We start from the raw sequence: 14,796 nt of genomic DNA, 5'->3' as shown, positions 1-14,796 counted from the left end.
TGTTGTAATTAAGTTCCATCTGACATGAAAATGGCTTCATTATACAGTTAAACCTGGATATAACAAACCAATATAACGAAATACTCAATATAACGAAGCACTTAACTTTTTATAACCTCTTGTCCACAGACCACCATCTAATTAGAACCTCAATGTAACAAAGTGTGTTTGTATGCAATTTCAATATAACGAAATTTCCCTTCCACAGCAAAGGAATGCCGAGACAATAAATGGAAACTTCCATGGATACAGATGGTCAAATGATTGAATTACAAGTGGCTGCTTGTAAACGCACCTCTCAAATTGCGCGCGGTACAACAAGAGTGACCACTGAAGTGAAGCCACATCATGTTTTATATGAAGTCCAAGCATGATAAGATCCTATCGAGCCCCGCACTTCTTTTGCTTTAGATGCAAATGAAAGTGTGTGAGGTTGAGAAAGAAAGAAGGTGGCTTCACAAACGAGTGCCATCTCCCCGCGCAAGCAAAGGGAAAGAGGGGGAAGGGAGTGAGTTTGCGGTAACGCGATCAAGCTCGTGCGAGGAGTGGGACAAAGAGGGGGGGAGGTAGTTGGAGCTCATCGCGACTTTTGGCGCGTGTCTCGGCTGTGGCTGCGCATGGATGTAAGCGCGCCTGAGCGCATAAGCAGCCGCGCACCCTGCTTTAGAGGTAATCTGCCAAATGAGGAAAGAGTGGGCATGCCGAGACTGCGTGGCATCATGCAAGCTGCCTTCCCACACAATTAGTATTGGAGGTTGCGTAACCTCGGGTTTCGGTGACCCGTTGGAGTGAGAGGCAGATGAAGCATTCGGTCCCTGCTGCCGGTGCTTTTCATGATAGTGTCGTCCCAGTGCAGCCGATGCTATCAGCTATGGGGGCAGAGTGCATGTGAAAGCGTGGCTGACATCGCTTTCCACGCCTTCCACGTGTCAGGTTCGGTGTGATTTGCCATCTGTAAAAGAATCTGAAATCTGGAGGGTCACGGCAAGCTTGCGACACTCACTACACCCCCTCCCCCTCCTCGTTCTTGTTCATCCGCCATCTCTCACTTTCGTTTGCAAGGAGGTTTGCCAGCTTTCCGAGTGTCATGTGGCTGCTGTGAATAGATCTGCATTGATTCAGCAACACACCGTAACTTTAGTTGCCAACACCTGATGAAGCAGCACTGATTAGGTCTAATTGCCAAGGCAGTGTGACCGTGACGAATATTCGCCACTAGCAGATGCTGTAATGGGCCGCAAGCCGTCGTGGAATTCTTGACGCTAATATGTTTGTACGGGTGGCTCATCAGTGATTGGTCCCGAGATCACAAGTGTGAGTTGGATAGACGGATGTTGAGGTGGCGTGACGTTCATTGCCAGTATTCAACCTGATATATCTGCATGCCTATCGGCGAGAGCGAGAGTGTCAAGGCTTGGTTGCACGCATTTGAGTGGACGGCAGATGAACCAAAGGGGAGGAGGGAAAGGAGAGGTGGTGTGTTGTTGCGTGAACTTGCCATGACCCTTCAAATTTCAGAATCTTTGACAGGTGGCATGCCGAACCTGACAATTAAACTGTATGAACGGCATCTGCTCTTCACTGTCGGTGCCAGCTACTCGTGGAGCAGTGATTGAGTCAAATGATGCACGGTCAGTTTGTCACGCAGATTGGCCTTACAATAAGCCACCTGCCGTATAGTTGGGATAGCCCTTTTGTATTTTCGAGAAGAAAAAAAAGGAAGGCAAAACTTTCTATGCAATACGTAAATTATTGCCACAGAACACAGCTCCGCTATTAAAATCAGAACCTCATTGGTATTCAGTACAAGAGAACGTCACTAATTGATCAGTTTCAGAGGAAGAAAGCACTTCGTTCTGTTGAACAGAAATTCTATCTACAAAGAAAATATCTTCCCTTCATACACTAGGACTCAACTGCAATCAGAACTTTCTATGTACCTGAGTTACTGATAGCTTGCTACATCCTTGTTATGCAATGCTAGGAGACTCCCAAGCATGTGCAGAACCATGTTTTCTTGCCCAAAATTGTACGCATTGAATTGTGTGAAAAATTTTGTAAAATTCGATTCAATATTCAAATTTTCATTCTTGATTCGCTTGGATATTCAGTTCAAAATCTACTATTGAGTATTCTCACACCCTGCCTATTATAGGATTGAAATAACAAAATTTTCGGCCCATAGAAATGCATACGTGCTGGCCAGAACCTTTGGCCAGAATTGAATTAACAGGAGTTGAATTAACAGAAGTCTGTTACATTAGTTACACACCGTTGTTGGGCGATAAAACTTTTAGATTGACTTAGATCTAAAAATTTGTGATATCCGCGTTCCCTATATTGAAGGTTGACATATATGGCATTAACGTCCGAGATTCCCTATGTTTTGCAGCGCCATTGTAAAGAACATTATAGTCACTTCAGCATACACCGAAGAGGGTGAAGTCGAAATCCTGTGCGCTCAAGAGACATTCATTAAATTAATTGACATTCTCATTCGAATGCATTGTTACTTCTTGTTAATTGTTTTCTCCAAGGTCAAGGGTTCGAGGGCCCTAATTGATGCTGCCTTAATTAACTGTGCCTTAATAACCTGCACCCTTATTACCAACAAAGGTCGTAGATTCGACTCCCCACGAAAGGTCAAGGTTTCGATCGCCTGAATTAACTCCATCTTAATTAACTTTGCCTTTATTTTTTTTCCGTGATGAGCGGCATTGGAGCCAGCTGTGGAAGACAACGATGACGAACGTGCAAGCGGTGGCATGAGCGCGCTACGTTTTTCAGACCATCAGGGCTATGAGCCACTTAAGGCAGTCGCCTTAAAATATGGTTAGCTGTTTTGTGGCTTATGTCGGTCTGTGCCCACTCCTTATCAATGTTGAGGCCCGAGCCCACACTCCCAACTTTCAGTACCCTTAATAGCTATTAGCCAGTAGCTTGCACTCACTGACTACAATGACGGAAGTAGTAGCAGTTGGGCCTGTTCAGCTGTTAGCCTACCTGCCAACCTGTGAACTTAAAAATTCATAAAAATCTCGCAGACACAAAAGGAGAGCTAGGTAGCATTCATTTTTTTTTTTTTTGCCAGCACACATTTTTTGTGGGATGTATATGCATTTTCTTAACGATCATTTATATCTACAGGCAGCACACATGGAGCAGCAAATTTGAAGCAGCACAGACTGACAAGTAACGTAATGTTTTTTTTTTAGATCACAGACTTTTTTATTGGCTGAACTGTAGCCAATTTCACCTGCTTCAGAAACTCATGAAAATAAACTTGCTCGAAGCAAGTACCCATCTGGCATATTGCACCTTGCATTTTCCAAAGAGGGCAGATGCAGCTACCACCAAAATTTTTCTTTTTTTTGCATGCATTATTTTGCAACCTAGCGCAACCCAGTCCTCCAATCCCTTTAAAATGAATCCACTTACCCCCTCGAGATCAAAATGCAGGGATGTGAAAATACAAGGATTCTACAATAGGAGTGGGGTTGAGCAGATGCAATGCCCAACTTCCCCCTAAAAATTCACTCAAAAAAATCCACAATGCCATGGTCCTTGGCATTCCCTGTAATGTTGTGTTCAGCCCAAGTACAGCATGAAAGTGGCGAGCGCTACCATCGTCATAATGCGAGCAGGATCACGGCACATGCGCTTCGAATGTGGTGGAATTTATCTATTTAAGCAGGGCAGGGTAATTAGAGGTCTCTGGAAGAGGTATCTTCCTGCGCTGGGCTTGATAAAGCAGATGATTTATTTATGGAATTGTTGATTTATTTATTTACAGAACAGTATGAACACGCTGTCTGGGCGGTGAAAGTGACGTCATCATAATCAGCCTGCTAAGCAAACACTCAGGCAACAAACAATGATGAGGAACAAAAGCTTCCCCTGGCCAATTAGGTCCCGCAGTCCACTAAAACGGTTCCATTCTGTCATAGTAATTAGTGTTAAATAATTTCGAAGCAAGTGCACGAAAAGAATGAAGCTTGCACACATTGTTTAGTGCAAAATATAGGTCTGAAAATCATAAAACAATGTTTGTACTCACAGTATATTAATACATTTTGGAAAACAGCATGCATGGTGTCACATGCTATGGTGCTACATGCTGAATTTGTCGATTAACTTCATGCAAAATAACGTCAGCCATAAGCTAAGTTGTGTGCACCACATGTAACACGCAAGCATAAAACGTTAAGGCACTGCAAAGCACGATGGCAGTGCGACATACACTGATCAGTGGAAGCAAGCAGAGCAGCGTCCAGCGGGGTATTGTGTGTCAGCATCTGGGCCTCGGGGAACTGTCCCTGCAGCCGCTGGCTGAAGGCACCCACTTTCTCGTAGGCCAGGCCCCGGTACACAAACACCTTGTTCTGCACCACAGAGAAGCAGTCATTTCAGGAGGGGCATCTTCCCTTTGCCCATGCCAGTGCTTTTGGCAGCCCAACAATGTTGCAGCTTTACGGCAGCACGCCGACACTGCTGGTACATTCTTACCAAGGTCCCTAGTCAAGTTTCAATATACAGTCGAACCCACCTATAATGATAGCAGTTGTAACAATATATTGGTTATAGGAATGATAAGTTGCTGCACTATCAACTTTTGTATGTTTTCCATGGTGAAATAACCCGCTTACTACAATGCCCCGATGCCGTATTTTCGGTTATAACAATGAAGTCTGGCTGCTTGGTGTCTGAGCCGAAAAGTAGTGAAATAGAAAATCCTTGAAAAGAAAAAGAAAAGAAAAGAAATTCAAGCTGCTGCACGATGGACTGCTGCTCCTACAGCCACCGCGCGCTCATTTTCCAGCCATATCCGCGCACCTCTCTCCTGTCGCCATTAAGCCCCTCCGAACACAGATGGGCTGTGCCCATAGCTCTATGCTGCTCACAGATTGCCCGCATGTTACTCACTGGCTCCTGATTCAGCTCAGTTCTGCAAACCGCTTAATCGCTCGCATTGTCTTTGTTTGTTGCACTGAAATTGTTCCTGGCCACGCAGTTTCTCAGCCTTGTTTAGCTAACAGCTGGTTTGACTCGCCACTGAAACGGAAGATGGCTGATCTGCCCGTTGATCATTGGTCTTGCACAACGTTGCTGATGAAAAGAAAGCATACAACTATATAGATTAGGAAACTAAGTGCTTCTACTGATGAAGCGATCGTAGTGAACATGCTTGCATCAGATAACGACAGCGACAGCGATGATGCGGAAGGGCAGGCTGCCTCAACGTTGTCCTCACAGGAGGACCGGGAGATGATTCAGTCCCTTTGGGGCTTCGTTTTCGTGAGGAACCTTCCGTTGCACTGGAGCACCTGGATGCCTTGGAGAAGCCTGTCAGCAAGCTTTGCATAAAGCATGCAAGGCTGACGGACATAAGGTTTTCTCGTGCAAGCCAGTGAGAAGTACGTGGCGAGATGCTTGTGGCGATCTCACCTCAGCATTTCTTTTGGATTTCTCAAGCTGGCAGGCTGCCATGGCAGCCTTCTCGCATTTTTAAAAGGCCCCTTTTGGGGCCACCAAAGCAATGCCTCGGTGGTGCTCGCATATCGCATGCCACTCGTGACTCCTCTTTGCAGTTGTTATCGCAGTGCCATTATTTAACACCGACAGCCACGGCTTGTGACACGCGTACAGAGTATCCAGAAAGTAGTTAACGAGAGAACGCAATCAGCAGCAGGATGGATGGTGGCAGGGAGGGACAATGGCCTCCAGCCATTATAGTTTTCTCACATCAGCTCTGCCATCCCCCTATTTTGATTTTTTCATGCAATCCAGTTATAACAATTATGGATTATAACAATTGAATTTTTGTGGCACTTGAACACTGTTATAAGTGGGTTTGACTGTAGTGCCATTCTTCCTCTCCCTTCCCCTCCTCCTCTAATCCTCCCCCTACACGGAGCACTGCTAGCACTCCCAGAAGGTTCCGAACCTCTCAATATGCATGCAAAAACAAATAGCTTCTAGTTTGTGTCGCACACCATATATTTTCAATACTCATTTTGAAACTGCATTCCGCGCAGTAAAGCCTTATTCGTGTGTATCTTGGCGTAAACCATGCTACGTTTATAAAACTCCAACCTTTTCCATTCCATGCAACCGCACAAAGTCAGTCATGTATGAGCAATGGCAGGAGAGCGCGAGGATGAGGAGGGCAGGAGCTAGATGAAAGAATGGCGCTATCTCAAACCTGTTACTGTGACAGGAATTAAGTGCTAGAAAATGGGTTTGCCTTGTCTGTCCATCCATCCATTCTGCTATGCTGGCTACAACCATTGCTGTCATTGACAACACACACCAACAATTTTTATCGTTGCTAGACTAACCTGTCAGTGCTAGGTTTGTCATTGCTGCAGCATGAAGAAAAACAGAACTTCTTCACAACTGCCTCCACCAGGATTTGAAGTCATGTCAGTGAATCAGTATGCAACCACTGAGCTATCATGCAACATAGGCACTGGGCAATAAGTGCAAGGCTTTGTGCTCCGCCCGCACAGACTCAGAGTAGTGGCATCTTTGCACGTATTTTGGAGGATAGAATTAGCCATACTGCAGTGGACGAAGATTACAACAGTTGAACCCACATATAATCATCCTGAATATAATGATCTGTCGGCTATAAAGATTTATGATTTTCTGGCACTGCCTATTGAAACTGCTTCCAGATATAATGAATGTTCTTTTTTTTTTTTAAATCGTTGTACCGCTACAATGGATGCTTAGATTGTGGTCACAGTAAAAGAAGGGCGCACACAAACTAACCCACACATAACCACATAGTATGTTGATCCCAGATATAATGATCTGTCGGTTATAAGCATTTATGATTTTCTGGCACTGCCTATTGAAACTGCTTCTAGATATAACGAATGTTTTTTTTTTAAATCGTACCGTTGCAATGGACGCTTAGAATGTAGTCACAGTAAAAGGGCACACACAAACTACCAAAGCACGGAAACATGACCAAACTGCGCACACGGCAGCACATGTTCTGCTGCAGTCCAACCACAACAACGATACGGCTTTTGAGATGAGCAAGCGACCGTAGCGTGCAGGTTTTGGAAACTGTGAAAATAGTCACTCGCTTTCAAGGCAGATGTACAACATAAACAGCATGGGGCAGGGCAATAATATGTATCACACGCAATCGAATAAAAAAAATGGCTTGCAGTTTTAAAATGAGAGGTGGTCGGAACAGGCTGTCGTTACGACGGCACAGTAAGGCACCGCATTTTGTTCTTTAGATGGACGTTCTTAGCGGAAATTTGCAGCTAGGCAAGGGAAAGCACTGGAAAAAAAATAACACTGAAAATCTGGTTTAACATTAGCCACATGAAAAGTGTGGTTTACGTGGGAACATCTTTAAGGGTGAGTCCCCCCATTTATAACGAACTACCACTATAATAACTACTTTTCGTCGAACTATCGAGTTTATTATAAATGGGTTTGACTGTATGTGCATTGCTGGCACTAAGTCTGTAGTGCGATTGAGTTCACCAACTATGGGGAACTGGACCCGAACCTAGCAGTTATCATCGAGTCAACTGCTAGAGAAGCAGCACTGAAAAGGGAAGATGGAGTGGAAGGAGGGTGCATAGGAAAAGAGCCACAAGATGAAAGGATGGCACTACCTTCACAAGCATACAACCTTAGCTGCCGTTGCAGTGACTGTCCATACTACGCTCAAAAACAGCAAGGTTTCGCAGAGGCCGTGAACCACGGTTGTGAGGAAAAGTTGCACTTCCTGCTAGCAGAAGCCAAGCTTAACACAATGCCATCAACCAGCACGTGTTCGACCCATATATATCTGGGATGCTCAAGGACCCGCAACTACAAATGAAAAATATTTGAGCAATGACATTCTCATTTCCGTGCTACAAATTATGCCTCACTGTAATGCTGAGGCACGGCCTTATTAAGAATCTTTTGCTTCACAAGGTGTAGTGGTGTCACATGCCAGAATGCACCCCTATCAGCACGACTGCAACAATAAAAAGAAAATTATGGAAAAGAAGCCAATTACAATCAGAACTTTGTACAGAGCAGACTACGTATTAATACACGTTTTACTACAAACACTTAAGGTGCCCAACTGTTGTGGGGCAGTGGCACTGTCATTTCTGACATACTGCATTTCCCGGTGTGTACACTGGTGTCGCACCTCTGGATAAAACACAGCCCTACTTTTCGAGACTTTCAATGTAAAAATAAAAACTGGCAAATAAGACCCATCTGTGTACAAGACGCATATATTTTCATTCGGTCGGCATGATGAAATGTGAATATGCACGCTTGCACGCTTATCGCAAAATGTTATGCTCACCCATTTCATGACAAAAAATATCTGCAAACAAAATGTTTATGAGCTGCAAATTCTACCAAAACAGCATTTTACCCAACGCTCCTTTTAGGCGCAGGAAACCAACATTTATTGCACTTCGCTCGTAGCCATCGAAGGCCAAGTCCTTCAACACATTGTCAAAAAGTAAGTCACTTCGGCTGGCAGAATTGTTGGGTTACCATCGTTGGCCCCTGAATAACCTTTACGCAATGTTTTAAGCACCTTGAAGCTCGTGGCTGGCATTGCTCAAGCGGCATGGCGTGCTCGGGTTGAGCAACGATCACATCATGCCTGCCCACACATACAGAGACGTGAAATAGTGAACAGAAGCCAGAAGCACTAAGCCTTTAGACTAGCCACGCCAGACAGCCTCGGACTATTCGAGGCGGTGCTTTCAACCAACGAGCGTTGCATACGCAGCATCTTGGGTAATCCTGGACAGTTTGGAACAGCAAATCAAGGAGGCCCACTATGATTACTGCTGGATTGCCGACACTTCTCACACGAGCCAACTGATCATCACAACCAACTTGTGCATTCGTTATTTTTTTTCATGCATAGATGTAGGGTACCACAATGTAAAAATGACAAATTGTGGTGTCTTTTCTTTATTTGTTGCATCAGTTACGTGGGTGTAACCCCCCTCCCCCCCCACTTTATATTTAAGTAAAGCTAAGTATCTGGTACATGTGACGTTCAATCATGGAGGCCATGATGGTAGCCTCTAGCAGTTCTGCCTACATGGCAAGCCCTAGGAACTAGCATCTGTCACCACAGTTACTCTGTTGTTAAGACAAAATTTGATATTTTTTTATCAGAATGCTGACTCAGTTTTTCGTACTCCTGAAAAAAAGCCCACATATCTTAACTCCGAAGCATGCCTTCGTGCATGGCAACCCTCATAATGCACTCAACAATGCAGCTATGGGCTCAAACTTATTGAAAGTGCTGTGTCATTGGCAAGTATGGGTGCAGCAAGGCTGAGCCAGTAAACATGATAAGTACAACTCATGTCCTTCACAAAATCATTGTGGCCGAAATGTACATTTCCTTTAAGAGAACATTCTTAACTGGCTGGCAACTTCAGTGCTCAGGGATGAGGTCACGCAAGCACCCCATTTTCCGCATGCTCTCCTACATGCTCGTGATTTGCCGCGCTTTCATTGGTGATCGTCAGGACGGCGAGGTGGGAGTACGAATTGAAAACCACCTACTCAGTGACGTAGGAGGCGAAGCAAACGTTCGGAAAGCGAGATGTTTGCACGATCTCGCCCCAAATTTTAGTATAGGAACTGTGTACAGTCATGTTCCATACGAGCTGCAATACAGTACATTTGGTCGAAGGAGCTACAAGACTGCATGACGGCGCAGACATACAAAAAATTGGAGACCCAAACATTATTCCAATTGCTGGTCTTTATTGAGCTAACCTTTCGTATGACGGTGGCCCCTTGGATCATGAGCACTGTGTTGCAGCTCATATGGTATACGACTGTACTCTCGCTTATACAACTGTGGTTGTCAGTATGAATGGTACTGTCAGTTGTACATTTGCATGATGATATTAACCCACCACCAGGCCGTTTCCTATTTGGCAAAGGCAATGGAACACTCACTTGCAGGAAGGAGGGAAAGCCCAGGCCGAAGAATCCAACCCGGAAGTACTCGGGTTCAGGTCTTAGCTCCCTCAGGATGTGCTCCAGGAACTGGGCATGCATTCTCTGCGTCGAGGGGGTTTACATAGCCTCCTGTCATTTCACTAATCATGCTTGTCCATGCCAAAGACCTGTTTATGTCCACAGATGCAGCTGGCCGTTTCAATGAAAATGGCACCGTATCAATTCATGCAAAACATGGTCACTCATGTGATAATTGACAGAAAAACATACAATAACTTGGCATGTATATATATATATATATATATATATATACTCATATCATAAGAAGCCAACATCATAAGTTTGTTGGCTTCTTATGATTTGACTAATAAAAATCGGGCCCCTGGGTTAAACTCCCTTTCTTCTTGTTTTTCTATATATATATGGGTCATTCCATCTCAAGTGTACTCGGTGTTTTATCGACCATCTGCGATTCTGCTGAAAAAAATCATACTGTATTACCTCAAAGTGCGAAGTAATTATTCAAGCGATTTTTCTTGAAAAAAAATTTTGTAATGCCCTGAGGACGCTTTGAAGATTGCGCACACAAGTGAAACTGTGCTAGGTAGAAAAATTTCTACAAAGTTATTACTTTGACCTGTTACTGCGAATATTTTTTGAAATAGTCGCCAGACGGTGCTATTTCGTGACTATTGTCGTTTATTACTTTTTGTTTTAATTTACATAATTTTTAGCCGTAAGGAAAAGTCGACAATTGCCCCTTTTTAAATATTTTTTATAAAAGAAAGTAACGTTTCCACGAGGAATATATTGACAATAGGGGCTTGGTATGTGTGTATACTAGATGATAAAAATATTCGTATAAGAAATAAAGCCTAAGCTTTTGCTTAATGTCATGGTAAATATGAAAAAAATTACGTTCTGACTCAATTTGTGGCTTCATTTTCGCAATGTAGCGTTCCAAGTAAAAATATGGCATAGTCGGCATCGGATAGTATGCTTTGCTGTCTATCTATGTACAAAGATTCAAAAGATTAAATTTTGTTTTAAGCGAGAAAAAAATTTTTGAACTGCACAATCACAAGGTTGCGCGGAGCATCTCTTTGCTTCGCCTTCACTGCATAGCACGTCGGCTGGTGTTTCAGTCTCGCTCATTTTACGCGCTTCTTCTTTTTCTTTTTGAAGACGAGGTCTTTTTTGGCGACTTCAGGTTGATTTGCGGTTCGTGGGGACTGAGTTTCTGGCCACTGTCATCTTGTAAGATTATGTAATTGCAGGCCTTCTAGTGCACGTAGGACAACAAATAGGCGTCTGAGTTAAGCTTGGAACGCAGAAGATGCAGAAAGTTAGTGTGCTAATATATACGGAGAAGTTATAACGCGTAATTCTTAAAAAATACGGTGAAATAAGTTCGATCAACATGCCACCAGTCACTAAAAACGCGCCAGAACAGGCACCAGAACTGTGGCTTTATTCAACGAACAGGCCATTTGTGGCGTTCTGCTAAACCTAAAACAACGAAAAAGGCCACTGGCCGGCTTGATACCTAGAATGTCTGCGAAGCGGCCTTAAATGTCTGGTTGGAACACGTATTCGTATCGTAAACGCGTCCCGCGATGCCACCCACCCAGGCTGGGAAAGCGACGTCAAGACGACGGGAGGAGCGTGCATTACGAGCAGACGATAGGTGTGTCGTCTGTTACTGCTCCGCTTTATCCCAGGCAAAGCTACAGCTGTCACAGAAGCAAACCGGCGTTCATGTTTACAGTTTCTTTCCGATGATCGAGGTGTGAAGAAAATGTATCAAGTCGACAGACTGGACGACAGTTTTGGTGCGTCTTCAGCTTCTGGGAATTCAGGTACATGGATTTGCGTAATAATTCATGGCACGTTTAAACTACACGATGTCTCTAGTTCATGTATTTCCTCTCCAGGACAAGGGGTGATTTTAACGCCATTGTGTTGCCGGATGCACATAAAAATTCTAGCCTTACATTCGTAGGAGGACGAAAAAACGGGGCCGTAAAGTTGAATTACGTTTCTTGCTCTTTTTGCGTGGCACAGGTGGCTTATAAAGCCACAGTTCTGGTTCCTGTTCTGGCGCGTTTTTAGTGACTGGTGGCATGTTGATCGAACTTATTTCACCGTATTTTTTAAGAATTACGCGTTATAACTGCTCCGTATATATTAGCACACTAACTTTCTGCATCTTTTGCGTTCCAAGCTTAACTCAGACGCCTATTTGTTGTCCTACGTGCACTAGAAGGCCTGCAATTATATAATCTTACAAGATGACAGTGGCCAGAAACTCAGTCCCCACGAACCGCAAATCAACCTGAAGTCGCCAAAAAAGACCTCGTCTTCAAAAAGAAAATGAAGAAGCGCGTAAAATGAGCGAGACTGAAACACCGGCCGACGTGCTATGCAGTGAAGGCGAAGCAGAGAGATGCTCCGCGCAACCTTGTGATTGTGCAGTTCAAAAATTTTTTTCTCGCTTAAAACAAAATTTAATCTTTTGAATCTTTGTACATAGATAGACAGCAAAGCATACTATCCGATGCCGACTATGCCATATTTTTACTTGGAACGCTACATTGCGAAAATGAAGCCACAAATTGAGTCAGAACGTAATTTTTTTCATATTTACCATGACATTAAGCAAAAGCTTAGGCTTTATTTCTTATACGAATATTTTTATCATCTAGTATACACACATACCAAGCCCCTATTGTCAATATATTCCTCGTGGAAACGTTACTTTCATTTATAAAAAATATTTAAAAAGGGGCAATTGTCGACTTTTCCTTACGGCTAAAAATTATGTAAATTAAAACAAAAAGTAATAAACGACAATAGTCACGAAAGAGCACCGTCTGGCGACTATTTCAAAAAATATTCGCAGTAACAGGTCAAAGTAATAACTTTGTAGAAATTTTTCTACCTGGCACAGTTTCACTTGTGTGCGCAATCTTCAAAGCGTCCTCAGGGCATTACAAAATTTTTTTTCAAGAAAAATCGCTTGAATAATTACTTCGCACTTTGAGGTAATACAGTATGATTTTTTTCAGCAGAATCGCAGATGGTCGATAAAACACCGAGTACACTTGAGATGGAATGACCCATATATATATATATATATATATATACTCATATCATAAGAAGCCAACATCATAAGTTTGTTGGCTTCTTATGATTTGACTAATAAAAATCGGGCCCCTGGGTTAAACTCCCTTTCTTCTTGTTTTTCTATATATATATATATATATATATATATATATATATATGTATGTATATATATATATAATGAATTTTGTTCTCATTCAAACTTACTTTTTTCTATTGCCTGATAATTAAGAAAATTCTGTCGCCCCTTCCATGTAAAAAAAGTTATCAATAATTATGCTTATTTGCATAAGAGGCTGAATTTTAATATAACAAAGCAAATTGCTGATTTCATCAACTTTGTCACATTGAGGTTTATCTGTATAAGAAAAAAAAGGACACACCACACTGGATAGAAAACTTTCATATAAGTGCTGCAGAAGCCTGGAACGTGGAGCAAGATTCTTGAAACGGAAAACTGTCATTCACCCGACTGTCACACGAAGTTTGGGATGAAAACATGGATGGTCTTTACTCTTACCCACAACTGCACTGAATGAAGCTCTGTACAAAACCCACCTCTAAAAACTTCACAAATCTAAATTTTATATCGCACATCTTGCAAGCATTTCCCATTCAAAAGCTAAGAGGGAAAGAACACCTGCCCTGACCTACCAAAGATTTCGGCTCTGAATGATAACTGGCTATGTACAAAACCACTCAACAGGGGCCGATTGACAGGCTCTGGGGAGCTAAAGCTGCAGAAACAGCCAATTTCGGGAACAGCACTTGGAAAATAAAATAAGAAATGTGCCGTGGGCTTTTCTGGCAAGAACAGAAAACAGAAATCTGGTCAGGAAACCTGCGCTAACATCCAGCAGGGTTGGCAGCTCACCAAGATGGTGCTGAGCTTCTCGTAGTCAAACAGCACACCTTCGTAGACGTTGGCAAGCTCCTTGCACAGCGGCAGTCCCTCCTCCCAGCACTGCATCGACGGAGAGTTCCATCGCAAACAGATGTTTCAGCATGCACATGCCACACACACAAAAAGTAATCATTTGTGCAAAATACACCTCTGAGCAGCAAATACAGATTCAAATTTTAAATATAGATACTTGTCTCGAACCTGTTCTCTGTTCCTATTTAAACTGCTACACTCCTCTCCAAAGCTTGAGTGCTCACCAGCTTTCTAAGCATACAATGATGCAGCAGCATGCCGAGCAAGTCACCGCAGCTGGCACTTCCATAGGCACCATCTGGTTAAAGATATGGCGGCAAATGCCTGCACCACCACCAACTTACAATAAGAATGGTGAAGCGTGACCATGCCATGGCAGAACTTCAATGATATTGCGGGTGCTATTGGCGAGTTTCACAGCACGAGATGCACAGAAGGCAACATCAACAGTTGGTGCTGGCGGGAACCACGCTTTGCACCACATGACCAAACTTTGCTCTCTCACTGGTGGAAGTGCCCTGTGCACTTCCACCATTGGAAGCATCTTGTGGTGCAGTACCGAGGTCTCGAATGCATTAGGCACAGAAGCAAAACTGAGCAACAAGCTAAGAAAACCTAATGTTTAAAAGAATGACAGCTACATTGCAGGAACACGCAGCTTTTTTCTTTCCTGTGTCGTGTGCCACAACGTGATGTTAGCCATGCACCTGTAAAGGCTTCTTTGTAGTCAAACGTAACATGTGTGAATGCAAGCGTCACGTCAC

The 14,796-nt window shown here is 43.3% G+C and overlaps 1 protein-coding gene across 1 annotated transcript in view; it reads right to left on the bottom strand.

Annotated features, from left to right (window-relative positions):
• spg (dedicator of cytokinesis spg) overlaps positions 1 to 14,796 on the bottom strand; it is a 180,427-nt gene that overhangs the window by 36,964 nt on the left and 128,667 nt on the right. The window contains exons 26-28 of the mRNA XM_065428472.2: positions 13,970 to 14,059; positions 9,970 to 10,074; positions 4,241 to 4,382 (exon numbers count right to left, since the gene is read on the bottom strand). Coding sequence (XP_065284544.1) covers positions 4,241 to 4,382; positions 9,970 to 10,074; positions 13,970 to 14,059 — 337 coding nt within the window. The remainder of the gene's footprint in view (positions 1 to 4,240; positions 4,383 to 9,969; positions 10,075 to 13,969; positions 14,060 to 14,796) is intronic.

This window comes from Dermacentor albipictus, chromosome 5, assembly GCF_038994185.2.
Source record: "Dermacentor albipictus isolate Rhodes 1998 colony chromosome 5, USDA_Dalb.pri_finalv2, whole genome shotgun sequence".
NCBI lineage: Eukaryota > Metazoa > Arthropoda > Arachnida > Ixodida > Ixodidae > Dermacentor > Dermacentor albipictus.
The sequence above is the reverse complement of the archived record's forward strand: the minus strand, read 5'-3'. Positions and strand labels throughout refer to the sequence as shown.